The sequence below is a fragment of the Poromitra crassiceps genome, assembly GCF_964638095.1.
Source record: "Poromitra crassiceps genome assembly, chromosome: 15".
Taxonomy (NCBI): Eukaryota; Metazoa; Chordata; class Actinopteri; order Beryciformes; family Melamphaidae; genus Poromitra; species Poromitra crassiceps.
In genome coordinates this window covers 2,296,141-2,323,975 of record NC_139634.1, presented here as the reverse complement: position 1 = coordinate 2,323,975, position 27,835 = coordinate 2,296,141, and the positions used below count along the sequence as shown (strand labels likewise).

At 44.5% G+C, this 27,835-nt stretch overlaps 1 protein-coding gene and 1 pseudogene across 2 annotated transcripts in view; both read left to right on the top strand.

Annotated features, from left to right (window-relative positions):
• tbc1d9b (TBC1 domain family member 9b) overlaps nt 1-16,136 on the top strand; it is a 39,930-nt gene extending 23,794 nt beyond the window's left edge. The window contains exons 13-23 of the mRNA XM_083652229.1: nt 428-510; nt 1,687-1,816; nt 1,971-2,069; nt 3,633-3,701; nt 7,930-8,170; nt 10,331-10,396; nt 10,773-10,841; nt 12,696-12,749; nt 13,168-13,265; nt 14,257-14,562; nt 15,564-16,136. Of these exons, the coding sequence (XP_083508355.1) occupies nt 428-510; nt 1,687-1,816; nt 1,971-2,069; nt 3,633-3,701; nt 7,930-8,170; nt 10,331-10,396; nt 10,773-10,841; nt 12,696-12,749; nt 13,168-13,265; nt 14,257-14,562; nt 15,564-15,938 (1,590 nt within the window). The 3' untranslated portion in view covers nt 15,939-16,136. The remainder of the gene's footprint in view (nt 1-427; nt 511-1,686; nt 1,817-1,970; nt 2,070-3,632; nt 3,702-7,929; nt 8,171-10,330; nt 10,397-10,772; nt 10,842-12,695; nt 12,750-13,167; nt 13,266-14,256; nt 14,563-15,563) is intronic.
• Nucleotides 16,137-19,986: 3,850 nt separating this feature from the next.
• On the top strand, nt 19,987-27,229 carry LOC310790811 (MRN complex-interacting protein pseudogene; annotated as a pseudogene). The gene is made up of 3 exons: nt 19,987-20,046; nt 25,389-25,448; nt 27,119-27,229. The product of its transcript is annotated as an MRN complex-interacting protein pseudogene (transcript).
• Nucleotides 27,230-27,835: the final 606 nt, after the last annotated feature.

Here is a 27,835-nt window from a genome sequence, read left to right as displayed (position 1 = left end):
CTGGATTCTATCATTGTTTTAACTTCTTGTAAATTAAATAATGGTGACGTTTAACAATGCATCAGTTTGCTGGGGACCTCCTGGAACTCCCCCAAGGAGCCCTGTTAGTCCCCGGACTGCACGTTGAGAACCACTGGTCTAGAGATAACTGTGAGACTGGTTCACTGGAGACAAACTGAACCACTGGTCTAGATAACTGTGAGACTGGTTCACTGGAGACAAACTGAACCACTGGTCTAGATAACTGTGAGACTGCTTCACTGGAGACAAACTGAACCACTGGTCTAGATAACTGTGAGACTGGTTCACTGGAGACAAACTTGAGTGACTGACAAGATGACTGGGACCCTATCTTGGACACTGACTGAGAGACCTATTATTATGTGCTATGGAAATGAATACATGAATTGAGCAAACCACCCTGCAGGTGGCGCTGGCGGTGCTGGACGCCAACATGGACGCTCTGCTGTCGTGCAGTGACGAGGGAGAAGCCATGACCATCCTGGGCCGGTGGGTTCCGTCCAAATAACTCAACACCTTTGCTCAGTCTCAAGTTTGAGGCACGAGTCCCAGTCGACTCCATGTCATTAATGTCAAGTCTAAATGTAGAAACAGCAAGTCTAGTCACAACCAATCAAGAGTCCACTTATCAATTTAAAGCCCCAATCAGTCACTTTTTCACCTTAATATAACAGCTTTTTAGTCATTGAAGATGGTAGAGTGACTTGTAACAGGGAGAATGTCACCTCTATTGGTCACACACCGGCCTCTCCTGGGACTAAACAGTTGTGTGCCTGCGTCCCGGAGGCAAGATGTGCACATGCGCTGTACATCGGGAGCGTTGTGTTCATGAAAACAAGGAAGTAACTCGGTGCGGATTTGTTACGAAAATGACGTTTCACGTAACTATGGATTATTATTTCATCACATGGTGATGTCTCACAACATGTACATAGAGCTTTCTGACGCTGTGTTTTGTTGACTTTGAATGGCGATATCGATACCGATACTGTTGCACACAGAGGGCGCTGTTTCTCCAATAGAAAAAGTTAGAAAAGTTGCTGAATGGGGCTTTAATATCTTAAAGAAAACTATCTAGGACTTTTCAATGCCACATGGTTTTATGGGTTTTACACCAGCTTGTGTGCAAACCTAGCCTAGTTTGAGCGTAGTCTCACTAAGTCCAAGTTTACGCATTACTAAAAATTGTAACTGTTGCACCAACTGAAATAGTTCCAATGTAGGCATAAGTGACTTACACCATGCCCTTAGTAGGTGTAAAGTCCTCTGTAAAATAGTGGTTGGCAACTTGGCATGACGCATCGTTTTGCTAAGAGCATCATGAGTTTGATTTCTATCATTAGTTTCAGCTTCAGTCAATTCAATCATTCCAAACAAATTCAGAAAACAGAATTTAAATTCAGTCGTCTGCTAGAACAAATCTCATCACTTTCAATCCAAGTCACTCACACAAACACAAACACAACATCTCAAGCCAAGATTTGAGAAACCTTTTCCAATGAACAAAGTATAAGTTCGAGTCAAGTCCCAAGTCATCTCAAGCAATTCTACTCATGTCCAAGTCATGTGTCACTCGAGTGACCTGTTCGTATATATAGACAATAAACAGAGAAAATGCCATTTGTTGTCAGCAACTGAGGTGTGTGCGTGTGTCTGCGTGCACAGGTATCTGGATAATGTGGTGAATAAGCAGACCGTTGCCCCGCCCATCCCTCACCTCCACGCCTTGCTGACCAGCGGCGACGACCCGCCTCCTGAGATCGACGTCTTCAAGCTCATCAAGTCGTCCTACGAGGTCAGACGGGCTGCGTGACACGTTACGATGATGTCACTGCTGCTGTGCGCGTGGCTGCGTGACGCATTATGATGACGTCACCGCCGCTGTGCGCACGGCTGTGGGACATGAAAGTGACCCAGACTGCGGTTTGTTTCTCCTCTTCTCTGAGCAGAAGTTCGGCACCCTGCGGTCTGATGTCATCGAGCAGATGAGGTTCAAGCAGAGGTTGAAGGTCATCCAGTCGCTGGAGGACACGGCCAAGCGAAGTGTGGTGCGTGAAGCTGCTCTCTTCTCAGCCTGCGTGCACACCAACACCTCTCCGTCTAGAGTGTTTTTGCGGACTGGTTGGGGATCCTCCTGCTCAAATATCTTGTAATGTGTGATCCCCTGTCACAGCTTAATCATATAGTGTGAAAACCACGATGACACAACGACTCCTGATTACAAGACAAGACAAGTTATGTAGTGTGAAAAGAACAGCGACTGGCGACTGACAACCACCGGTAACTCGTCTGAAAATGCATATCACATGACCATTCGCGTACACTGGGCATGCGCTGGACACAGGAATTGTCTCAAATCGCTCGAATAATATTTTGACTCTTGTGCATGTGGCAATAGTAGCATTATAAAATGCAGAATTTAACTCCACAACAGCTGCTAGCGTAGACAACAAGGTCAGCAACGCCGGTAATTCGTTATCCATGTTGGATTAACCACTGCTAGTCAAGGATGAGGGTCCCGATGAGGGTCCCGATAAGGGCGGGACGAATCAGGGAAGGACACGTCGTGACTGATAAGACCCAATCAGGAAGTGAACGTGGGTGTCTACGTCATCGTTTTCAAAAGTCTCCATTTCCGACCGTCCAGACTGAAAGACATTCCAGAAATGTTCAAAACTAAAAGGGGGCGGGAGAGTAATGTAAACACTAGGCGTGAATGTAGCAAAAGGTATGCGTTTTAGGGGTTCAAACAGGGCAGAGTAATGTAAATGCTAGGCATGAATGTAGCAAAAGGTATGCGTTTTAGGGGTTCAAACAGGGCAGAGTAATGTAAATGCTAGGCATGAATGTAGCAAAAGGTATGCGTTTGAAAACAAAAACATTAGTGTGGACCCAGCATCAGCTTGTGTTGACTAGGGGTGGGAATCGTGGAGTAACTCACGGTACGATATGGTCACGATACTTGGCCCTCGATAACGATATCACGATACAGCGATTCTGCGATAATCGATATATTGGAAGAAATTTAACCTACGATACATCACGATATCTGTGTAACTGAAGAGAAAAAAATACCCCTAAAAGGCAAGAAGCAGGTATTATGTATTTATTAGCAGAATTGACATGAACTCTCTCAGAGTTCACTCACTCACTCATACCATTTTCGATACCACGGAGGAAAAGTTACACATTAAGTCTTTTTATTATTATTATTATTAAAACAAGAAAACCTATATAACCTACCTACCTATATAATTCCTAAAAGTAGATATTAATGATCAAACATTTCCATTCATGTAGCCTACAGTATTTATGTTTTTGTTTCAACTACAAACATAAATAAACTTGATAAATAAACTCAACTTGAAACTATGTTTCAACTACCACACACAGCATAATATTTTAGCCTGTTTATTTTTTTCTATTTTTTTTAAAATAAACATATCGATACTTGGTGCCAGTGTATCGATAACGTATCGCAAGTGGAAATATCGCGATACCGTGAGTATCGATATTTTGTCCCACCCCTAGTGTTGACATGGTGTGTGTGTGTGTGTGTGCGCGCGCGTGCGTGCGCGTGCGTGCTTGTGTGTGTGCTTGTGTGTGTGTAGGTAAGAGCCATGATGACTGAGTCGGCCTTCAGCATTGAGGAGTTGGAGGAGCTCTTCTGCCTCTTCAAGGTCAGACATCTCTGTACACATTTAAGCATAAAACACAAAGTTACCAACTTAGTGACCAACAAGAAGCAGCAAGCCTTAAATCCCACTTTGGGCGGCAGTTACTTCATGTAGAGCAGGGATGGGCAACTACCTTTAAAGAGGTCCCTTGACCTCTCCAGGGTTGCCACGGGTCTGCAAAGAAAAAAATGAAGTACTTGAAAGTGCTTGGGTTTAATGTACCGGTTGATCCGTACAACGCCGTCCGTCCGGAGAATTGCACACATTTACATTTCTATAACAGTATGTGCTTTGCAGCATTTATTTCTCTATAAAAGTAATGTTATTTAATGTAATATTTGTTTGTAACTTTGTGCTGCTTTTCTTGGCCAGGTCCTCCAAAAACTACATATGTTATTTCAGTTATACTTTAGCAACGTTACTCTCCTAGAACATTTGCATATCACTATACTACCATTCAAAAGGTTTGACACACCATATTATAAAATGTTTCTTCATTTTTTACCATTTAGAATAACGAGTTCAAAACTATAAAATAACACAAATGGAATTGTACTGTGACAACAAAATCAAACAAATTAAAGCTAGCTTATATTTTAGATTCTTTAAAGTAGATGCTCTGACTTCACCACATTTTTCATTACATTTCATATTAATTTGAAGCAGCGGTGGCCAAGTGTATATACTGTATATATACACCTATATGTATATATAGGTGTATATAGAGGAAACCCTGTAATCCGGAATTGGATACGAATTTTGAATCTCAAAAATAGGTGAGCTATCATCCATTCGCAGAGACTGGAAGAAAATCAATTAGGTTAAGATAAAAGCGACATTTAAAAAAGACAGATGTAGGATTGTTGATTTATGAGAAATGTCTAAATGTAAATATTCAAGATTCAAGATTTTTTTATTTTTATTTTTTATTGTCACTCCATGGTACAAGTATCACGTGTGAAATTCTTGTGCTGTGGACTCTGTTTACAACATAGTGCAAATAGTACAAATATAACAGGGCATATGGGTGCAAAAACAACAAGAGACACAACAAGCAATAAGGCAGTATAGTGATAAGACAAGTCAGAGACAGTGGCATATTCACTGCACATAGGTGCACATGTCGGGTGCATACTTTAGACGTGCTTAAACATTTTAAATTCTGCGTATTTGACATACAGGTGCAAATAACATATTCCTTATTAAACATACAATTACCGTAAATTCCGGACTATAAGCCGCACCTTTTTTCCCGTTTTTTGGCCTTTTTTGGCACACATGTGCCAAAAAATGTGTAAGCACACATTCTATTAGTTCTTTTGAGATCATTTGTGTTCACAAAATCTTAGCAGAAAAGAATCCTCGGCTCTTGAAAGATGAGCCAGAATCCTCAAAAAAAAACCTTGGCAGAACCTACCTACAGTATTGAAAAAACGGCTGGCAGTGAATGTGTTAAGGAGTCTCGTGGCCTGCGGGAAGAAACTGTTCCTCAAGCGATTTGTGCGTGCTTTCGGAACCCTGTATCTTCTCCCTGAGGGTAGCAGGGAGAACAGGCTGTTGTGGGGATGGTTTGTGTCTTTGATGATTTTCAGGGACCTCCTGAGGCACCGCTGTTTATACAGTTCATGCTAGGGGTGTCACGGTACACAAAAGTCACGGTTCGGTACGTACCTCGGTTTTGGGGTCACGGTTCGGTACGAATACGGCACGGTACGGTACGAAAACGGGGGAAAAAAGCAACAAATCCCAAATTCTGTTTTTTCCCCTTTGAATATGTCTGAATTCTGCTTTTTACGCTATTTATACCATCAGAAATAGTGTCTAATATGTGGGAATGAATAAATGTCCACTATTTAATAAGATCTAGGCAATCCACACAAAAAGGTTTTACTCTAGAGCAGTGATTTTCAAAGTGTGGGGTGCGCCTCCCTCTCAGATGTCTGTATTCCAGCTGTTTGACAGGGCAAAGGCATTTCCCCCCACTTTAAATATTTATTGTACACAAGTTTGTAAACAGAGCGCATGTGTGGAGTAGCCTAATACTCCCACCAACCCCTCCCCCTGTTGTATTTGTTTTATGTAGCATTTGCGTTTGATGTAAGCACTAATTTGGAATCCTATCTAAAAGCGGCCACTAGGCGGCAGTATTTCTTTAGTCAACGTCAAAATACCTACATGTTAAGTAGAAGAAGAATAAAACGGCAGAAGAAGAAAAACTTCTAAACCCTGTTGAAAGATACCCCCACTGTCTGACAGACAACGGGGTGGGTTTCACTTTCCCAGTAAGTACGGGAAAGAACCCTGTCAGCGCCTTAACGTTATTGGATGTGAGTTTTGTTTAGCATAATATGATTACGTTCGGTCATCTAATGGATTATTGGAACATGACAAGGAGTCATCCCCTCTTCCTTGCTTGTCTGCATCCGCAGATGTCTGGTTGAGTCTGCTTGACCGCATCACTCATCCCACGCGATGTAAGTTGCTTGTTTACAAGTTAACAGCTTTGTCAGTGTTATGTAACGTTTAGCCGCAACGCGCAACTATAAAGGACTTTGTCGCGGCTACGTAGCGTTACATTGGCAAGCTTACCTCGTTGGCTTGATGTTGACAGAATTTGCAAAACAGCTTATCGCCACAAAACGTCCCATTCTGTGAACGCGGATTTCTATGGCCCTTGTGTTGTTTTGGTGTGTCTTCTTCTGTGGCGTTTAATTCAATTCAATTCAATGCCGTTCAAACAGCGTTTAGGTGCTTCTGGATTTGACGTATTCGTCGTGTCGTTTCACGTATCGTGAAACGAGGTACCGTGAGGGTCGTACCGTAAATTCACGGGACGAATACATGTACCGTGACACCCCTAGTTCATGCAGATCTGGCAACTCACATTCTGTTACGTGCTGTGCCGCGCGTCTCACTCTCCGTAGCGCCCTGCGGTCCATGGTGGTACAGTTCCCGTACCAGGTGGTGAAGCCGCCAGTCAGCAGGCTTTCAATGGTGCCTCTGTAGAAGTCCCCCAGGATTTCTTTCCTTAGCCCAAATTTCTTCAGGCGCTTGAGTCCGTGTAGTCGCTGTTGGGCCTTTTTGACGACAGTGGCGGTGTGGCCGGCCCAAGTCAGGTCCTGGTGGATATTGACTCCCAGGTACTTGAAGCTGTCCACCCTTTCCACCACTGTGCCGTTGATGGTGATTGGGGGGTGTGCGCCCCCCCCCCTCCTGTAGTCTACAATGATCTCCTTGGTCTTGGAGACGTTCAGAGAGAGGTGGTTGTCCTGGCACCATTGTTCCAGGGCCCCCACCTCCTCTCTGTAGGCCGTCTCGTCGCTCCCCGAGATCAGCCCCACGACTGCTGTGTCGTCTGCAAACTTCACGATGGTGTTAGAGGTTTGAGTCGCCACGCAGTCGTGGGTGTAGAGGTCGTACCAGAAGGGGCTGGAGACGCACCCCTGGGGCGCTCCTATGCTGATGGTCAGTGGGGAGGAGGTGAGGTTGCCCACCCTCACCACCTGGCGGCGGTCTGTCAGGAAATCCAGGATCCAGTCGCACATTGCTGTGTTAAGTCCCAGGTCCTTGAGCTTGCATACCAGCCTGGAGGGTACTATGGTGTTGAATGCTGAGCTGTAGTCCACGAACAGCATTCTTACGTAGGTGTCCTTCCCCTCCAGGTGGGACAGGGCGGTGTGGAGCACGTGTGCTACTGCATCCGCTGTGCTCCTGTTGGGGCGGTATGCGAATTGTAGCGGTTGTGGTCCGGGGGGAGTGTGAGAGAGAGTTGGCAGGGGGGGGAGGGGGGAGGGGGGGTGGTGGGGGGGAGGAGAGGGGTGGGAGAGGAGGGGGGGAGGAGGGGAGGCGCTCTGGCAGAGGGGTCGAACCTGGCGTAGAACGCGTTGAGTTCGTCTGGCAGGGTGGGTGACTCGTTGTTGTTTTGCTGTTTTACCCCTTTGAAGTCAGTGGCAGCATGGAGTCCTCTCCACAGGTGTCTGGGGTTGTTGGAGTCCAGTTTTGCCTCCAGCTGCCTTCCATATTCTCTCCGCGCTTTTTTTATTGTAGCTCGGAGGGCGTATTTCGTCTGCTTGTATTGTTCTGTTCCATGTACGAAATATATTCGTACATGGATGTGGTTTTATGATCATATGATGTCCGGAATTGCATGACCTGACCCTACATCATTTGGTTGAGTGTGTTGTGTGTCTGTCATGTAGTATGAGGTATTTTCTCTGTATGTTGTTGGCAGGCAAAACACATCATGAGTTGTTACTGGGGCTCCAGCAGCTCGGCGGCCGAGCGTCACGACCCCAGTCTCCCCTACCTGGAGCAGTACCGCATCGACGCGCCGCAGTTTGTCCAGCTGTTCGGCGCTCTGGGCCCCTGGCTGTGCGGAGGCCACACCCCCACGCTGGCCGCACGCCTCTTCAGACTGCTCGACCTCAACAAGGACGGACTCATCAACTTCAAGGAGTTCGTCACCGGACTCAGTCAGTGACCACACACTCACCTGGTTTGACAGACAGACACACAAACAGAGACAGACAGGCAGACACACAAACAGAGACAGACGTGACACACAGACAGGCAGACAAACACACACACACACACACACACACACACACACACACACACACACACACACACACACACACATACAGTCAAAAGTTTGGACCCACCTGATTGAATGTTCTATGTTTTTCAATCATAAGCGCTTATACTTAATTTTTTGAATCGGTTTCTTAGACAAATATTAAGTTGATCCTATGGATCCTATGTTTATTTGTATATCACATAAAATGGATAAAAAGAAAAGAGCAGTGTTACAAGGTAAATATAAGATCCAAGAGGTCACAGTGCAAAATTATTAACATATTTTTTTACTTCCAAATCACTTCGAAATCATATGCAGCATAATTACATCTTAGATTATGCATTATTGTGAGGGAATTCTGAAAGTGTGCTTTTACCGATTTATCCTTCTGCTGATTCCCCCCTAATTAAATTGCAGATGTGATAGAAATTTGGTTCAAACTTTAACCAACCTAAGTCACAGAATATTGTCTCTTGGTCCATCTGACCTCAGTTGAGGATCTCACTGCTGATCGTGTGCTGGAGTACATGGTACTTTATAACCAGTGTTGGGCAAGTTACTGGAAATGGGTAATTAGTTACAGTTACTAGTTACTTCTCTCAGAAAGTAATTTAATTACTTTATAGTCACTAGTAATTAGTTACTAGGGAAAGTAACTTCTGCGTTACTTTTAAAAGTCTGCTTCGATTGTCTTATTAATGCACACATTATTTTAGTGTTGTTGTGGCACAGTGTGGAACAAGACATACTGTCAAATCAAATCTGATCTATCATTGTAGCTGCATGGGATACTTGAAGTTTTGCTTATAGAGGACGGCACGGTGGCTCAGTGGCTAACACTGTTGCCTCACAGCAAGAAGGTCCCGGGTTCGAACCCCGGTCCGTCCCAGGTCCTTTCTGTGTGGAGTTTGCATGTTTTCCCCGTGTCCGTGTGGGTTTTCTCCGGGTGCTCCGGTTTCCTCCCACCATCAAGAAAGACATGTATGTTAGGGTTAATACTCCTGTCAGTGCCCCTGACCAAGGTACTGGCAAAATAACTGGAGTTGGTCCCCGGGCGCTGCACAGTGGCTGCCCACTGCTCCTATAGTTCTAGGAAGGTTCCTAGTAGAGGATGGGTCAAATGCAGAGGATGAATTTCCCCATGGGGATAAATAAAGGATAACTTAACTTAACTTACAGCACCGCAGGAATGAGTCCCGAAGTATACTTCCGGGTTCCTAAGAGGAAAAGTGAATCAGGTTTTAGAATGGGGATTTCACTTAAATGCATAAAATAAGTCTGTGGTCTGTGGTTAACAAAAGTTTATGGGAACGCGAATCTGGGTTCAGCAGGATCATCTTCACAAACGTGAATAACTTTTATGACTTTTCGAACGTAAATGCTTTTTTTTCCCTTCGCGTTTTTTAGCAAACGCTTCAAAACGATTTTTTTTTTAAATGCTTCAAAAGGCAGAGCCACCGTCTCGGGGTCACTGAGCCTCTCACTAACTCTAACATTACTCTCATCAGAATGATCTGCATAGTTTAAATGAGTTTGCAGCCTAGGGAGAATTCGACAACATTTTATTGATCTATTTACGACAGACGAAGCCAGAAACAAACAAAACAAAGTCAGAAATACACAGCAGGTCTGCCCGTGTCTGCTTTCCGGGTATATACTCTTGCCTGGGGTGCTTCAGACAGAGGGGAGGAGCGACAGATTGAGGGCGAATGGAGTCATGACAAAAAATACAATTTGAAAAAATGGATATACGAGGTCCCCGACTCCCCGCCCGACAGCGACGATATGATAGATTTGATAGATTTGTTTAACACTTTTTTTGTATTTCTTTACTGTTATTCTAATGTGTGTGGGAAGGGGGGCGGGGGAGAAAAATGTGGTCAAGTCAAGTTGATTTGTAGCCCGAATGTGGAAACCTTTGACTGGTATGTCAAAGGTGAGGTAATGTACATACTGAGTATGTACAGTATAAACAGCACTCGTCTGGTTAAACTTAACTACATATAGTGATATCTACTGTATATCTTTTCTTCAGTGTCTCTCTGTCTCCCTGCAGGTGGGATGTACCACGGAGACATGACTGAGAAACTCAAGCTGTTGTACAAACTGCACTTACCACCAGGTACCTCCTTCATTGACATAGAGATATATATATATACAGTATACTGTGTATATCTGTTGGAGTTTATGTGTAAAAACAGTCAGTCCGGACAGTGTGGTACATGTAAAGATCCATCCGTCAGTCTGTATATTTTTCCAGCCTCGGCACCCACGCAGGAAGTGAGATCGCACATGTCAGCTAACGCTCTGTGTGTGTGTGTGTGTGTGTGTGTGTGTGTGTGTGTGTGTGTGTGTGTGTGTGTGTGTGTGTGTGTGTGTGTGTGTGTGTGTGTGTGTGTGTGTGTGTGTGTGTGTGTGTGTGTGTGTGTGTGTGTGTGCGTGCGTGCGTGCGTGCGTGCGCGCGCGCGCGCGCGTGCGTGTGTGTGTGTGTGTTTCAGCCCTGTGTCCTGAGGAGGCGGAGTCTGCACTGGAGGCAACACACTTCTTCACTGAGGATGTTCCACAGGGTACATGCGTGCGCCCGGGCCTTTATTTACCTCAACTGCCTTTATTGAAGCAGGCTTCTATTAGAGACAGGAGACTCATCAAGTTTGAGGAGTATTTGCTCATATTTTAGTAACAACAAGCCTCCTTGGTTTCTGGGCTGCTTCTGTTGGGGGTCGTTAGGTAGCCGTTTTTTTGTTATCGTAATCAATGCATTACCATAATGCATTATCGTAATGCATTACGATAATGGAAGATGGCATGCTGCAGAGCAGGGCTGTCCAATAGGTCGATTGTGATCTACCTTTAATAAGTAGCTCGCCAAAGAAATCCAAAATGTTTTTTTTTAATGCATCAACTAAATCCCACTCATGTACAGTATAGCTAACTCAATATCTACAGTATTTAACATGATTAAATAAGAACCGTTAAATAAGTTAAAGTTAAATATATAATACTGTTAAAATGTGCTAAATATGTACTTGGGGCGGGGGGGATTCAATGGCAAAAGAAGTAGTTTGTGACTAGTTAACCGGCTGACTTCTGGTTACGCCTCTGCTAACTTGAATGGGGATCAAATAGTTGAATAGTGGGCTCTGCTACACTCCTCGTTAAAAAATAAAAATAAAAAGCCCATGCTTCAAATGTAGCTACTGCCATCTTGTGGCACTTGTATGTTACTACAAGCAAACAGGCTCCAGTAGTGGCTATCACCACCAACTTAGACCGTCTCATTGGCTATATAGCACCAATTTCAACCCTCTCATTGGCTATCATAGCACCAAGTTAGACCGTCTCATTGGCTGTCGTTACTCGGAGGCGGGCCTGTCAGTGCTGCTGAATCTCTGGCTCTTCGCTTTGCATGAGTAAATCTGCTTAATAACAGAACTGTCTGCTTCCTCTCTCACTCACATACTGCCTGAACCTCTCTCTCTCTCTCTCTCTCTCTCTCTCTCTCTCTCTCTCTCTCTCTCTCTCTCTCTTCTTCTCCCTCTCTTACTCTGTTTTCTCTTCTCTCTTCACTTCCGTTTCCCTGTGACTCCAGAATCTCCCTTCCTGTCTGATTTGGACTTCCTGGTGCAACAGGAAGTGACGTCAGGTTTGTGTCTTTGTGGCTCAACAATGTTTTTGGTCACGAGGGCTAGGATTGGTGTTAGGATTAGGATTTGGATCAGGAGTGGGTCTGTAGGAGATCTGTAGGTTGTCTGTCTGTCTGTCTGTCTGTCTGTCTAGTTAAAGACTTTTACTAACACTTAAAAAAAACACTTTTAAATGATCAATGTCACACAGCTCTGTATACTTCATACATTACTGATATTTTATATACCACCAATACTTTATACACAACTAATAATGTATCCTACTTACGACTTACGACAGTACACAGTAGTAAGTAGTAGTACACCTCTAGTTGGGGTCTATAGTTGGGCCCCTGAGCTGCATCGGCCCTCACAAGGTTCCTCCTCTCTGAGGCAATCCTGTGGATATAAATCATGGCGCCCTGGGGTTGGGGGGTCTCAGCCCAGCCTCCACTCTCTCATCTTTGTGGGTGTAGGAGTGGGTGGTGGCAGGGCTCTCCTTCAATGGCTGAGGGATACCGGTTGATACTGTCCTTATAGTTGAGACACAAGTTAGCTACATCCGCTCTTCCTGTCTGAGCCACAGCTGAGTCACTGTGGACGTTTCTTCTGTTGATGATGAAGATAGTGATGATGAAGATAGAGACGATGGTTTCTTCTGTTGATGATGAAGATAGTGATGATGAAGATAGAGACGATGGTTTCTTCTGTTGATGATGAAGATAGTGATGATGAAGATAGTGATGATGAAGATAGTGATGATGAAGATAGAGACGATGGTTTCCTTCCTGTGTGCAGGAGAGGAAGTGAAGGACGGTGGGGGCGGAGCTACAGACGGCGAGGAGAAGAAAGGTAAAGTCATGGTGTCTCTGCAGTCGGCTCGGTCTCATGTTTAGGACTCAAATCTGTTCATCTCCTCCCCCTCATGCCAGTGTAAACACAGGTGAAGTTAGTCCAAATAACACACGTTAGGTCATAGTGTTGCAAACACATTTCTATCTTGTGACCATCCACAGTGATATGTAGGCTATCGATTTGAAGAAACAACGTCTCTCGGACATGAGAGAGAAAGATAAATAAATAAACAGGCTGTGCTCAATAAACACCAGTGGACACCTTGCGTCCAGACCCATATATAGAGTGCCGATTCATATGGGGCTGGATACCAGCCTAGCTGAGATTATGATAACACAATTTTCATTTTTGGGTGAACTATTCCTTTAAATGATCTCAACCCTGATCCTGTGGTGTCCTGGCTCATGTGTTTCAGAGGAGAAGGTGAAGGACTACAAATACTACCTGAGAATGTGGGCCAAGGAGAAGGAACCCAGGAGAGAAACCATCAAAGATCTTCCCAAGATGAACCAGGTCAGGAGAACCTGCTGGAGCTGCTCACTCAGTCCCTTACCAACTACAGTACAAGTACTCAGCGTGTACTTACTGAGTACAAGTGCTGTATGTATACTACATACTGTGTACAAGTGCTGTATGTATGTATACTACATACTGTGTACAAGTGCTGTATGTATGTATACTACATACTGTGTATACTGTATGTATACTACATACTATACTACATACTGTGTATACTGTATGTATACTACATACTGTGTATACTGTATGTATACTACATACTGTGTATACTGTATGTATACTACATACTGTGTATACTGTATGTATACTACATACTGTGTATACTGTATGTATACTACATACTGTGTACAAGTGCTGTATGTATGTATACTACATACTGTGTACAAGTGCTGTATGTATGTATACTACATACTGTGTATACTGTATGTATACTACATACTATACTACATACTGTGTATACTGTATGTATACTACATACTGTGTATACTGTATGTATACTACATACTGTGTATACTGTATGTATACTACATACTGTGTATACTGTATGTATACTACATACTGTGTATACTGTATGTATACTACATACTGTGTATACTGTATGTATACTACATACTGTGTATACTGTATGTATACTACATACTGTGTATACTGTATGTATACTACATACTGTGTATACTGTCGGGACCTTTTCACCCTCTGCCAGTTCATACATGTAGTCAGGCTGTGATCAAGAGGGTCTTTGGGTAGATCTCAGGATCATAACGCTCTGATGTTAGCCCACAATAAAGATACAACTGAGGTCACATCCTGTGCTTTAAAGGTGTGTGTGTGTGTGTGTCCGTGTGTGTGTGTGTGTGTGTGTCCGTGTGTGTGTGTGTGTGTGTCCGTGTGTGTCCGTGTGTGTGTGTGTGTGTGTGTGTGTGTGTCTGTCTGTGTGTGTGTCCGTGTCCGTGTCCGTGTGTGTCCGTGTGTCCGTGTCCTGCAGGAACAGTTCATTGAGCTGTGTAAGACGCTGTACAACATGTTCAGTGAGGAGCCTCAGGAGCAGCAGCTGTACCACGCCATCGCCACCGTGGCCAGCCTGCTGCTGCGCATCGGTGAGGTCGGCAAGAAGTTCACCAACAACAACGGCTCCAAGAAAGCCAGCGCGACGGTCCAGACGGTCCAGACGGTCCAGACGGTCCAGACGGTCCAGACGGTCCAGACGGTCCAGACGGTCCAACATGTCCCAGCCAGCGAGGCCGAGAATGAGGACTGTGCGGAGGAGGATGGAGCGTCGGGCGAGTCCCAGGTAAGGCACACTCACTCACTTGATTGTTTTAAGGTAATGCATCTTTCTTCTTCTTTTATTCCACCTTATTTCTAGCTGCCATGATAATGATGTTTCAAAGCTGCAGGCGAACGGAGCAAATCAGGTCCAGCTTTGGCAGAAATCTTGTCGATAAAATATCCAGAGTTGTTCAAAGAGCAACAGAAATAGTGGATGTGATAGATACAATTATTACATTCCCTCAAATAAGTAGTCAAAGCAGTCTTATTTATTGTGACAAGCAACTCCCCCCCCCCCCTTATCCCACTTTTATCCCCCTTTAGTGCTAATTTAATGTATTTATCCTGGTTGCTGCTCCACCCTCTGCCGATCTGGGGAGAGCCGAAACTGGCTCCATGCTTCCTCCGAGACATGGGCAGTTAGCCAGCCGCTTCTTTTCACCTGACAGAGGAAGCTTCACCGGTAGGACATAGCACGTGGGAGGATCACGCTATTCCAACCAGTTCCCCTCCCTCTGAACAGGCGCCCTTAACGACCAGAGGAGGCACCACATCAGCAACCAGGATATTGCATGTTTTGGTGAAGGGGGTTCCTATATGAAGGAAACCCCCAGGGGGCACGGGGAGAACATGCAAGCTCCACACAGAAAGGCCCTTTTGACGACCCCACCCGGGCAGTGGGCACTCGAGGACATGCGGACGGGCACGCATTCCTTCAGCGTGCACAGCGTCCCAGGTGGGAATCGAACCCAGGACCTTCGAGCTGTGAGGCGACAGCGCTTACCACTGCACCACCGTACCCCCCTGAAATGCGCAAGCTTAACGAGGAAATTGCAAGCTGCAACAATCAAGTCACGTTAAACCGGACCTTGTACCCATAATTATTTTACAGCGGGGCATTAGAAAATAAGGTTGATATTTTTGTTTGTTTGTTTTTGTCTCAATGTTTTTCATGTTTTATGTAAAGCTGGTAGAATTGCCTTGTTGTCGCAATGTGCTAAATACATCGCCTTGCTTTGCCAGGTGTGCCGGGCGCTGGCCGAGGCCCAGCTGGAGGCTCCGGCCCAGCCGCCCTCAGACGAGGAGACCAGAGACGACACGTCGGTGTCGTCGTACTCGGTGGTGAGCGCCGGCTCGCTGCAGTGCGAGGACATCGCCGACGACACGGTCCTGATTGGCTGCGGTGGCGACCAGAGGCGGGGCAGCGCGCCGGACGGCGACTGGGCCATCACCTTCGAGCAGGTGCTGGCCTCGCTGCTGACCGAGCCCGTCCTGGTGGACTACTTCGAGAAGAAGGGGGACATTCGGGCCAAGATGGCCGCCTGTAAGGCTCAGCGGGCGGTGGAGAGGCAGACCAGCTCCTCCAGTGACCACGAGTTGGCCCAGCACTCGCTCTGAGCGAGCGGACCCTTCCAGGAGCTCGAACCCTCGCACCAAGGCCTCCTGAGATGAGATCTGCCCTCCGCTTCACCACAGTGTCCCAGGAGCTCGAGCCCTCGCACCAAGGCCTCCTGACATCTGCCCTCTGCCCTCCACTTCACCACAGTGTCCCAGGAGCTGCTCCTCCCACTCTGACGCTAACACAAGAAACCTGAAATCTGTTCGGTCTGCATCTATAGACCCTTTTCACAGCAACTGTTTTGGGGTTGGTAAAGCAAGGAAGTTAATCAGATGTAACCAATACCATTATTGTTGGTTCCATTCCATTTAGGTGTTCCAGTGCCAGGCCCCCCCCAATACTGTTATTAGTTACACCTGCTTTACTTCCTGCTTTACCACCTCAAAACGTTTGCTGTGAAAAGGGCCTATCATTTCCCCAACCATTTTAGATGAAACCACCCCCACTTCCGTACGACAAAAGCCTGGTATTTCAAACGGGAGAAACATGGCAGCTCGTTTGGAAACTTTCAGTTATATTAGGAAAACTGTTCCACCGAAATGTCTTTCTGGAAACATGAGGTGAGAAATCAGCCATGCAGCTGTTGAATCCGTCTTCATTTTACATCGACAACTGTTAGTTTACAAGTTTGTTTTCGGGGACGTTTCCAAACGAGCCTCCATGTTTTACTAGTTTGAAATCCGAGGCTTTCATATGGAAGTGGGCGTGGTTCATCTAAAGTGCGTTGAAAAAATGATGGATGCGTCCCAGTGAGGAGTCCTGCTCTGCTGCTCTGCGAGTCAGAGGAGGTGAAGTCTGCTACCGGTAGGCTCCTCTCCACTGTTTGGACAGATCCACGTCGTGTTTTTCTGTCCTCCGCTCAGCAGAACACAATCAGAGGCAGGGAGAAGAAGAAGCCTTTTGCTGTGAACTGATGTCATTAATGAACTCCTGTAATCCACCAGTGTCGTCAGTCTCACCTGCCTTACCACCGTCTCCATTCAAACACACAGCCTCTGTCAGACAGTATGTTCAGTGTTCAGGGAGGAAGCCGCGACTGTAAAAACACTATTCTGACATTTACTCGTGCAGTAATACCAATTTCTGTTAATTTAAAGAGTAATACCAGTCTATTAATTATGATCATTATAGTCTTTGTTGCTAAAAACAGCAGTACCAGTCTCCATTACTAACAGTAACTCGTAGTTTTCTGTCCTTACAGCTCAGCTTTGCTTTGTCTCAGTGAATCTACCTTTTTTTTTAAGCCTCTCAGTGGACTGTTCAGTTTCTGACTACGTGTGTGTATTTATCTGTACATGTATATTAATATGTATAAGGTATATTTTCTCTGTTCCCAGATAGTGAACTAGGTTTCTGTCCAAAGCATTTCTTCTGTCTGTCTGGAGTGTGAAGAAGAGTTGAAGGTCAATTCCAGTTTCAGTTTGATACATTTTAAACATTTAGTTTTATTGTCTATCAGCCTCTGTGCTGTATATGTAGGCCAGATGCAAAACTATGGAAGCCCATTGAGGACATACAGGATATTCATACATTTTATTTGCGGCGATCTTCCATGATAGCGACAATGTTCCTTGTTGTCTTGAAAACACAATGTGTTCTCTCGAGAAAATGACACCGTGAATAACTCAATATCTAGAGGAAATCAACTACTAAAAATATACTGTATGTTCCCAATGGGTGTGGGGCGCTGATTGTAAAGTGGCACACACTGGAAGTAACAGCAACATTTCACCACATTTAGCTCCAAACAATATAAACAAAAGTAGTGTGAATTGTTTAAACTCGCTTTGTACCAGATTTACAGCTTAATGTTAAATCTTAAATCTACATGTTAAATATAAATGTTAAATCTTGAATGTAAATGTTAAATATTAAATCTAAATGTTAAATATTAAATCTAAATGTTAAATCTTAAATAGAAATCTTAAATCTAAATGCTAAATGTGTGCTTGGTGAAACTAAATGTTTAGCCAATATAGCTCAAGTCTGCCTGTCGCTAGCTAAATATGTAGTTTCACCCAGCACACATTGCGCCTTTAGATTTAACATTTAGAATTAGTAAAAAATGCACACCACCGTTGTTTGGAGCTCTAAATGTGGCAAAATGCTGCTGTTAATTTCAGTGTGGCCACTTTGCAATTCTAAATAGGCTTCTGTAGAAAACAGTGTTACTGACTGATTCAACATTTATTATTGTGACTTCCTCCACAAACTGCTCTGCGTCCAGAGGATCAGTAGGTGAGGTGCTGGCGCTGTCCTCTATTGGTCTTCTCTTGGTCTCAGCTGAGCAGCAGACAGCCAATCAGCTGCTTGTTTACTGGCTGTGTCTCATACTGCCTTCATTTCAAAGTCGTGAACTCGTGTTTACAAGACCAGAAGTCGTGTGTACACAACATGCTTGACACTCAAGTAGTCACACATCGTGAGCATGCGCAGTTGACTAGCAGCCAACAATTTATTTAGCTAATGCTAGTTAGCGAGCGGCTAACTACATTAATGCAGGAAATGCAAAGGCATAATGACAGAGGAAAAAAAGTGACTGTTCGGAATATCAAAATGTTCCTCGGACATATTATATAATGACTATGGAAAGCTCTATACGGCTAAAATGACAATATGCCTATATTAACTTTCCGTCCACGGCCTTCAACATTTTCTGAAAACCTTACAAGTCACAAGTCGTGCATTTGAGGCTTTCAGAAGAATTCCACTTACCAAGTCGTGAATACCAGTACCACATGAGGGGGGCATTCAATTGGACTTATGTCATATTGGTAAACATGAGCCCAACTCCCAACTGAAGGGCCCATCAGTTGACTTTGGGAGGTGGTGTGATGTCAGCACTTTGTAAGCCGGAGTTAGTTTTGTAGCTGAATCACTTTCTATTTGCCCAACACATCTGCTCGGTCATCACAGAAAGTTATTCCAGCCTTCTTCTCTTCTATATCGTTTGCTTGACTGCCTGATTCCTGATATATAATGAAAATGATTCCCATTAACTTCAGTTTGATAAATGTGAATGATTACAAAAGCTCTTTTTTTTATTTCCATTGTCATTTAGAACTTCACTGTATCCATGTAACACATTATTTATTCACACACCTGCTTTTTAAATTGTTCTTGATCAGTACTGTATTATATTGTGTAATAAATCCTGAATGAAATTCACATTCTCTGGATCTGTCTGTGGAATTCAGCAACTTTATTTTAATTGACAGACATACTTTGCATGGATAGAAAAAAAAAATCTAAATAAGTAACAGGATATAAAAAGTTGTTTGCGGATATGATGTATAGGCTGCCTACATTCAACCTAAATACAGTTGGTTTTAGTGACTTTATGATTTGTATGATAAGACTTACAGGGTTCCAACAGGTCCTTGAAATCCTTGAACATTGTGAAAAGTCCTTGAATTAGATGTTTAAGATGGTGTGGGAACCCTGGACTTACAGTCAATACCAGGAAGTTTGGCTTCTGACTAAATAAAATTGAGTTTAGCTCAAATCCAAGCATCCTTATAGCTGCAGACCAGACTTGAGCTAGTGGGTCAAATGGAAGTCGGCCTGAGCTTGTGTTTTGGGTTTTAACCGGCCAAAAAGTGATTGTCTGCCAAAATCTGTATGGTCTGTATATAATAACATTATGTATAACAATACTATGATATTGTTTCCTATGTATGTGTTACAAATTATTTGAAAACTAACAAACCTATAATAACCATGATTTATGGATGTGTTATGTGTAAAATAAACAAATTATCTCTTTTGCAATTATCCTCATGACTTTGCATTATTTTACCTGCTCTGTGCCCTAGATTATAATCAACCCAGTCCTTTTTTTTCTTTCTTAAATATCTGTAATCTGACGGCAATCACTTTTTGCCACATCACGTTCCCCTCCCGTCCTGTAGGGGGCGCGCTCACATCAGCAGCACCGTTCAGCCGGGTTCAGTGACTTTGGGTTCAGAGTTCACAGACTGACAGACTGGTTCAAAACATCCCGGGAACAGAGCGAGGAGCCGAGCCGTGCTGAGCCAAGCGGTCAACATGGTGCAGGAGTTCCAGGTCCTCAGGTGTTTCTCCTGTGAGAGTTTCCAGGTGCAGCAGGTCAGTCACTCTGCTGAGACACGGGCTAACAACATTAGGCTAACGCTAAGCTAAGCTACACTCAGCCAACACTCGACAGATAAGAAGAGCCCTTTACGGTGCGTCGGGAATCGGTGCAGTTGTAAATCTGACCACTTTGCAACTGTGCTGTCATAAATATGCTTGCTTTGTGGTTAGGTTGCCATAACTAGCCGGGACACACATCTTGCATGTGCGTGGCGTGTGCGTGCTTGCTGCGGCTGGTGTTACGCGCAAATCAACCCCCCCCAAGGTTCTGTACTCGGTCCATTTCTGTTCATCACTTACATCCTCCCCCTCGGTCAGATCCTCCGTCACTTCAACCTGGACTTTCACTGTTATGCCGACGACACTCAGATCTACCTCAGCACCACCTCCCCCCACAACCCACCCCTCTCCCACATCAACTCCTGCCTGTCTGCCATTAAATCCTGGATGCAAGAAAACTTTTTACAACTCAACAGCAATAAAACAGAACTTCTCCTCATCGGCTCCAAGTCCACTCTCTCCAAAACCAACAACCCCACCCTCACCATCGACAACACCACTGTTTCCCCTTCCTCCCAGGCACGCAATCTTGGTGTCATCATTGACCCCACCCTTTCCCTTGAACCCCACATCCGTCAAATTGTCAAATCCTCCTTCTACCACCTCCGTAACATTGCCAAAATTCGCCCCTCCCTCTCACACTCCACTGCTGAAACTCTCATTCACGCCTTCATCTCCTCCCGCCTGGATTACTGCAACTCACTCCTCCACGGCATCAACTCCACCCTCATCAACAGACTCCAACTGGTTCAGAATGCAGCAGCTCGACTCCTCACCCACACCAAATCCTGGCACCACATCACCCCTGTCCTCAAAGAACTCCACTGGCTTCCCATCCCCTACCGCATCAACTATAAAATCCTGGTCATCACTTACAAAGCCCTTCATAAACTGGCCCCCCCTTACCTCACAGATCTCCTCTCCCCCTACCAACCCTCCCGGTCCCTCAGATCCTCCTCAGCCGACCTCCTTTCCACCCCCAAGTCCAAACTCCGCAGCTTTGGGGACAGAGCTTTCTCTCGGGCAGCTCCCAGACTCTGGAACGCCCTCCCCCAAGACATCAGAACATCAGAGTCCCTCACAGTCTTCCACTCCCGCCTCAAAACCCATCTCTTTTCCACCGCCTTCCCTTAGTCCCTCTGCTCCCTCCCCCTATCCTTGCTAGTGTGCTGTCTCTGTCTACTGTCTTGTCCCACCACTATCGCCCCCCCCCCCCACATAGTACTCAGTGTTTAGTGTAATCTCTGTCGTTATATGTTCACTAACGTCTCCCCCCGCCCCCCTCAGTGTTTAGTTTTGTTTAGCCTATTGTAAAGCGTCTTTGAGCCCTGGAAAAGCGCTATATAAGTCCCATCTATTATTATTATTATTATAGTGACAGATGCTGAAATGCTATTATTTTCAAGCAAAACACATGTAGGCCTATTCCTTGTTGATCAGCCTACCAACCATTAATACATGTTATTTCAAGAACCTTTTGCTTGTTGCATTCTCTCACACATGCAATACATGAAAGAGACAGACATGGTTAGCATGATGATTGTGAGAAATAGGTGACACCTGCAACAATGGCAAGGTGTGGTCAATCTAATTGTGCCTGTAAAGAATAGAAAAAATTGCCTCTTCACATTAAGTGTCTTTCTAAAGGATATTAACACAATAAATGCATGAATCTCCCAATTGAGGAATTTATCATCAGAGAGCTTGTAATCTTGACGTCAAAATTACCACTTAAGGTCATATTGTGACCCCAATAGGCTACATGCACAACTTTTTTACTTCCTGAAATTAGTACAGCTTCTTTATTTCCTGTCCTACACTATTGGATGAACTGATTAATCAGGTGTGCCTGATCATTGTTGTGACTGCAGCACACCTGACATTAATCAGTTCATCCAATAGTGATGACAGGAAATAAAGAAGCTGTACTAATTTCAGGAAGTAGTGGAGTTGTGCATGTAGCCCATAAAGAGGAACTAGGAAGACTAGAGCCAAGGTGTTTGGTTTTCCCAGTCACCTGGTGGCTGAAATGTGGTACAGCAGGGGACACTTCTGCATGAGGCGTACACATAGACAGTGGAAGAGATGTGAGGTCTTGGGGACAAGCATGTATGGGAGGGCAGAATTGCCCATAGAGAGGAATTAACTAATGCAAAAGACAGCAACAGTCATCAAAGCTCTCTGTGGTGCAGTGGTTTAAGAGCTGACTTTTGGCTGCAGAGGCCTTGGGTTCGAATCCCACTGTCTGTTGCATGTCTTTATAACGGTTTGTCTACTTACTTGAAAGGCCATGCATTCTTTAGTCGATTGATTGATTGATTGATTACTAACACCTATTTTTACAGTCCATCCTTTGGCAAGAGATGAAATGTTGGTACTCCAATTAATTCAAACCCTAAATATAGGCTACATTTGGAAACCTTTCCCTTTAAATGGGCTAGTGTGTACAGACGAGACTTGATGAGGTTCCATTCTTTTATAAGCCTCCATGGGAGAAACATTTGTACACATGGTGGTTGAAATGCGGTACTGCAGGGGGGGCAGTTCTGCACACTCACAGACATGTGAGGTGTTCACAGGAGGGACAAGCATGTACAGGAGAGCAAGGTTGCACATAGAAACAATTTAACTAATGCAAAACACACCAATTACCATTAATGGTCTCTGTGGTGGAGTGGGTTAAGAGCTGACTTCTGGTCCATGTTGCAGATTAGGGAGGCATGAGTTCAAATCCCAGTTGTAATGTGTTTTGCATGTCCTTATTATAACAGAGTATGTCTACAGCACTTGTCAAAGTCATGATTTTTTATTCATTTATTTTCTTAATACAAAGACCCGTTTTTACAATCCAACTTTAGACGGTTTTAACTTGACAATTGGCATTCTAAATTGTCCCTAGCTTACTTCCAGTTGCAGTGTTTGCTAATACAATAACTGACAGGAATTAAGCTAGGTTTCAAACTGTTCCCTAGCAACATCGTTCCGGGAAAACTGTCTATATTTAGTGAGATTTGAAGATCTGAGGTAACCTACTGCCTGCCTGTAAATGTAGCAGTGTTTTTATGTCCAGATGACACCTGGCGGCTAAAATGTGGTATTACGGGATACAGGTCTGTCCAATGCGTTTGTTTACATAGGGGGGCGCGCATGTACAGGGGGGTTGATTTGCGCGTAACACCGGCACGCCCGCGGCATCCACACAGGCAGCGTGGCTGGTGCGTGCAGCTGCTGCGCTGCTGCCTGTCTGCCAACTATCTTCCTATAGAGTTTACCTTTTATTAAATTTGCTATAAACAATACAATGATGATTTTAACTGAAGATCGATTGGGCTCACTTCAGAATTGAGGCAGTATGACTTGTGTGTGTCTGTGTGTGTGTGGTGGGGAGGGGAGGAACGAAGCCACTTGTAGCCTATGTAGTTCTCAGAGGGCAGGAGAACTGCAGCTGTGAGCTCAGCTCATCCTCTCGTCTCAAATCAAAACGAGCCTTGATTGGCTGTGGCTGCCCCTGTAAAATATCATTTTAATGTCTTTCTGTGTCTATTTGTGTAGAGACACGCTAGAGACACGCGCGCGGTAAAAGGAAAAAATAGGCTTCGCTTCTATTCTCTAGATGACGCGCGTCTCACGCTCGCAAGACACGCGCTTGAGACTAGAGCTGTCGAAAATAATCGATTCAGAGATGCATCGCGATGCTTAATAGGACGATTCTGAATCGATTAACAAATATCAAAAATCGATTATTTAAAAAAAAAAAAAAACTTTTTTTTTTTTTTTTTTTTTTTTAATAATCAAATAAAATAGAATCTAAGTACATGCAGTTGTTTATTTTAATTATGGATCATAATACAATGCAATTCCAAATGCACTTTTATTTTAAAAGTAGCCACACAGTGAGAAAAAAGAAAGTGAGAAAAAATAAATCATGTATTGCGGAAAAAGTGATGCATCGATTTAAGATGCATCGTGATGCATCGAGATGCATCGGAGATGCATCGAGATGCATCGTATAATCGAATCAAATCGAATCGTAGACTTGTATAATCGAATCGTATCGAATCGTGAGATCAGTGAAGATGCACAGCTCTACTTGAGACGCGCGTCTGATGCCGGTGGTGTGGCTGCTGTAACCTGTTAACATGGGCGCCGAAATGAAAACGACACGCAGACGCCACGCAGACGCACAGCACACGCAAGATGTGTGTTCCGGCCGTATTTTTTCCTTTTACCACGCGCGTGTCTCTAGCGTGTCTCTACACAAATAGACACAAAAAGATATTAAAATGATATTTTACAGGGGCAGCCAGAGCCAATCATGGCTCGTTTTGATTTGAGACGAGAGGATGAGCTGAGCTCACAGCTGCAGTTCTCCTGCCCTCTGAAAACACATAGGCTACAAGTGGCTTCGTTCCTCCCCTCCCCACCACACACACACACACAGACACACACACACACACACACACACAAATCATACTGCCTCGATTCTGAAGTGAGCCCAAGCGATCTTCAGTTAAAATCATCATTGTATTGTTTATAGCAAATTTAATAAAAGGTAAACTCTATAGGAAGATAGTTGGCAGACAGGCAGCAGCGCAGCAGCTGCACGCACCAGCCACGCTGCCTGTGTGGATGCCGCGGGCGTGCCAGCCGCAGCTAGCACACCACGCACACGCCACGCAGTCGCAAGATGTGTGTCCCGACCGATAGGCTTCGCTTTTATTCTCTAGATGACGCGCGTCTCACGCTCGCAAGACACGCGCTTGAGACGCGCGTCTGATGCCGGTGGTGTGGCTGCTGTAACCTGTTAACAAGGGCGCCGAAATGAAAACGACACGCAGACGCCACGCAGACGCACAGCACACGCAAGATGTGTGTTCCGGCCGAAACGGCTCCATGACCTCAAACTCTACTGTCTATCTGGCACATCTGAAACAACTGAATGACTGCAGGAGTTTATTAACTTTGGTAACATGTCAAACTAGTCACCTGCGCTGACAGGCATTTTTTTTAATCCAAAATAGGACACTTAAGTGAATGCCTTCTTTAAAATAATACTATGTGTTATGAGAAGGCAAATATGTTGACAGAAATATTTGCCACGGATCAATTCATTTAATTTAATGAATGGCCTTATTAACATACTGTACTGATCATTCATGTCTCATCATGATTGTGGCAGCTCAGTGCCTCTTTGTTAAGTTGTAATGAAAATAAGGGCCCAAATGAACCAAAACAAGGGAATCATGCATGTCCTGTTGTTTGTGTGTTTCTCTCAGGTGAAAAAAGCCAACAGATGGAGCTGTAAGATGTGTGGAGAGAAGCAGACTGTGCTGAAGGTGACGTCGACTTACACTGTTGCCTCTGTTTTACACTGTTCCCTCTGTTTTACACTGTTCCCTCTGTTTTACACTGTTCCCTCTGTTTTACACTGTTCCCTCTGTTTTTATAGCCTCAAAACCATCCTGATAACGTCACCTCACCTTCTGTTTTGCTCTACGTATCAGTCTGGACTTCTAGCCGCCAACAGTGATTTCCTGAAATTACAACCGGGCCAATTAGGGGCTGCGTCATTCATAGTTGATGACATAATCGGACCAATCAGGGCTGCTGCTGGCAAAACAGTAATGGCGTCTCCCAAAACAACGAGCGGCAACATTAACGTCAGTAGAGTAACGTAAAGTGCATAAATAGACTGAATAGGCCCTTTTCACACCAACCGTTTTGAGGTGGTAAAGCAGGAAGTAAAGCAAGTGTAACCAATAACATTAATGAGGGCACTGGAACAACGAAACGTTAGGGAACCATCATGAATGGTATTGGTTACACCTGCATTACCACCTCAAAATCATTGCTGTGAAATGGGTGTAACCACCTTATTTTTGAATGCCCCACTGTAAAAAAGAATTGTGCGTACAAGGTCCGGTTTAACATGACTTATTGTTGCAGCTTGCCATTTCCTAAATGGTATTCTACTTGATTTGAAAAGATGGCCGCCTACACTCAGTCCCTTGTACCCTGGCTGAATTGAACATAACTTGGCCAATAAGTATTTACCATACAAAATAAAACAACCCGTAATATCTTAAATTTATGTAGAATGCAGAGGACATGTAACTGTTTAGTTAAACTTGCATTCCAGGAATATTGTGCTCTAAAGATGACGATAGTGGCTTGAGACTGTTTTGTCCTGAAACCCACACGCTTTGTGGTGGTGGTTTTAGCGTAACCTATGTGGGATTCGAGGCGTAACCTATGTGCGTTTTAGCGTAACTTATGTGGGATTCGAGGTGTAACCTATGGGGGTTTGGCGTAACCTATGTGGGATTCGAAATAACGCATCCAAGATATAAAACGTTATGAATATAGCCACGTTATAAACAACAAACTAACGCTGGTGATCCGTATGGAAACAGTGTTACTCGAAATGGTTAAAAGTTCTATCAATTTGGTCATTTAGTGGCGTTTTACTGCCATGTAACATAACTAACTAGTGGCTAATATTAGCCACAGCAGGCGATTACCCATGAATGCACTGCGCTCTTAAAGGGATATTTATCGACGAGATTTTTGCCAAGCTGGACCTGATTAGTGATTTGCTCCGTTCGCCCAGACGGGTGTCAAGCTGTCAGCAACAAGGCTGGGAGGATCACACCGGAAGAAGCACCCATCAGCAGATCAGGAAAAAATGGCCGCCAAAAATAAGGTGTATAGAGTAGCGGAGTTTCTCGGCGCAAAATATGTCTCCGCCATTCTTCCAATTGGATTTGGCAACGCTGATTGGCTGAAGGAGTTGTCTGTCAAAGCAAGTGCTCCCGCCCACTGAAATCACTGTGGACGGCTGGAAGTCCAGACTGATAGGTAGAGCGAAACAGAATGAGAGGTCACGTGATCTGGGCGGTTTTCAGCAGGCTACTGTTGAACTGTCTGTTCCCTCTGTTGAGCCATGTGACACTTCTGGATTCCCAGTGTGTCATGTAAACAGTGGAACTGTGTTGTGATTGGACAGGAGTTTGGGCGTGGCTCCGGCGCCGACTGCAGACGTCACGTCCAGAAGCTGAACGCCAGGCGAGGAGCCATGATGGAGGAGCAGGAGCAGAGAGCCTGGTTGCTACGGTAACCTAACAACTCTCTCACAACCGTATTACATACTCTGTCTGTAAGCCCTCTGTACACTATATACACACATACTTAGGATACATTAAATCAACATCCTGATTGGTCTATGACTGGGGACACACACACACACACACAGTACTGCAGCATTCCCAGCAGGAAGCACTACAGTACAAAACAAAATAATTTAGATACGGTAAGTAGATTTGTAAGCGAGAGGGCACTTGGTAGAGTTCATACCGCCGTCAACTTTTCTACAAAGTTGTGTGGTGTTCTACAGTATGTATCCATTTAGAAGTGATGTGCCTCTGTGAGTGTACTAGTGTAGTTTCAGCTTGTCTTGGTAACAACAGACCCATGCTTGTGGGGATAGGCTATTCAATGTTTGGGGTCTATGTTAGCAGTATTACATCAGAAAGACATGGGAGCTGTTAAGCTAATATACATACTTCAATATTTGTTTATTTATCGCAAGCCATATCGTCATTGCAATATTGACCAATGTTATCGCGGCACATCACAGATTTTCCTCATATCGTGCAGGCCTACTCTCTATACTGATTATATATATATATATATATATTAGGGCATTCATGACTAGTGAATTTTA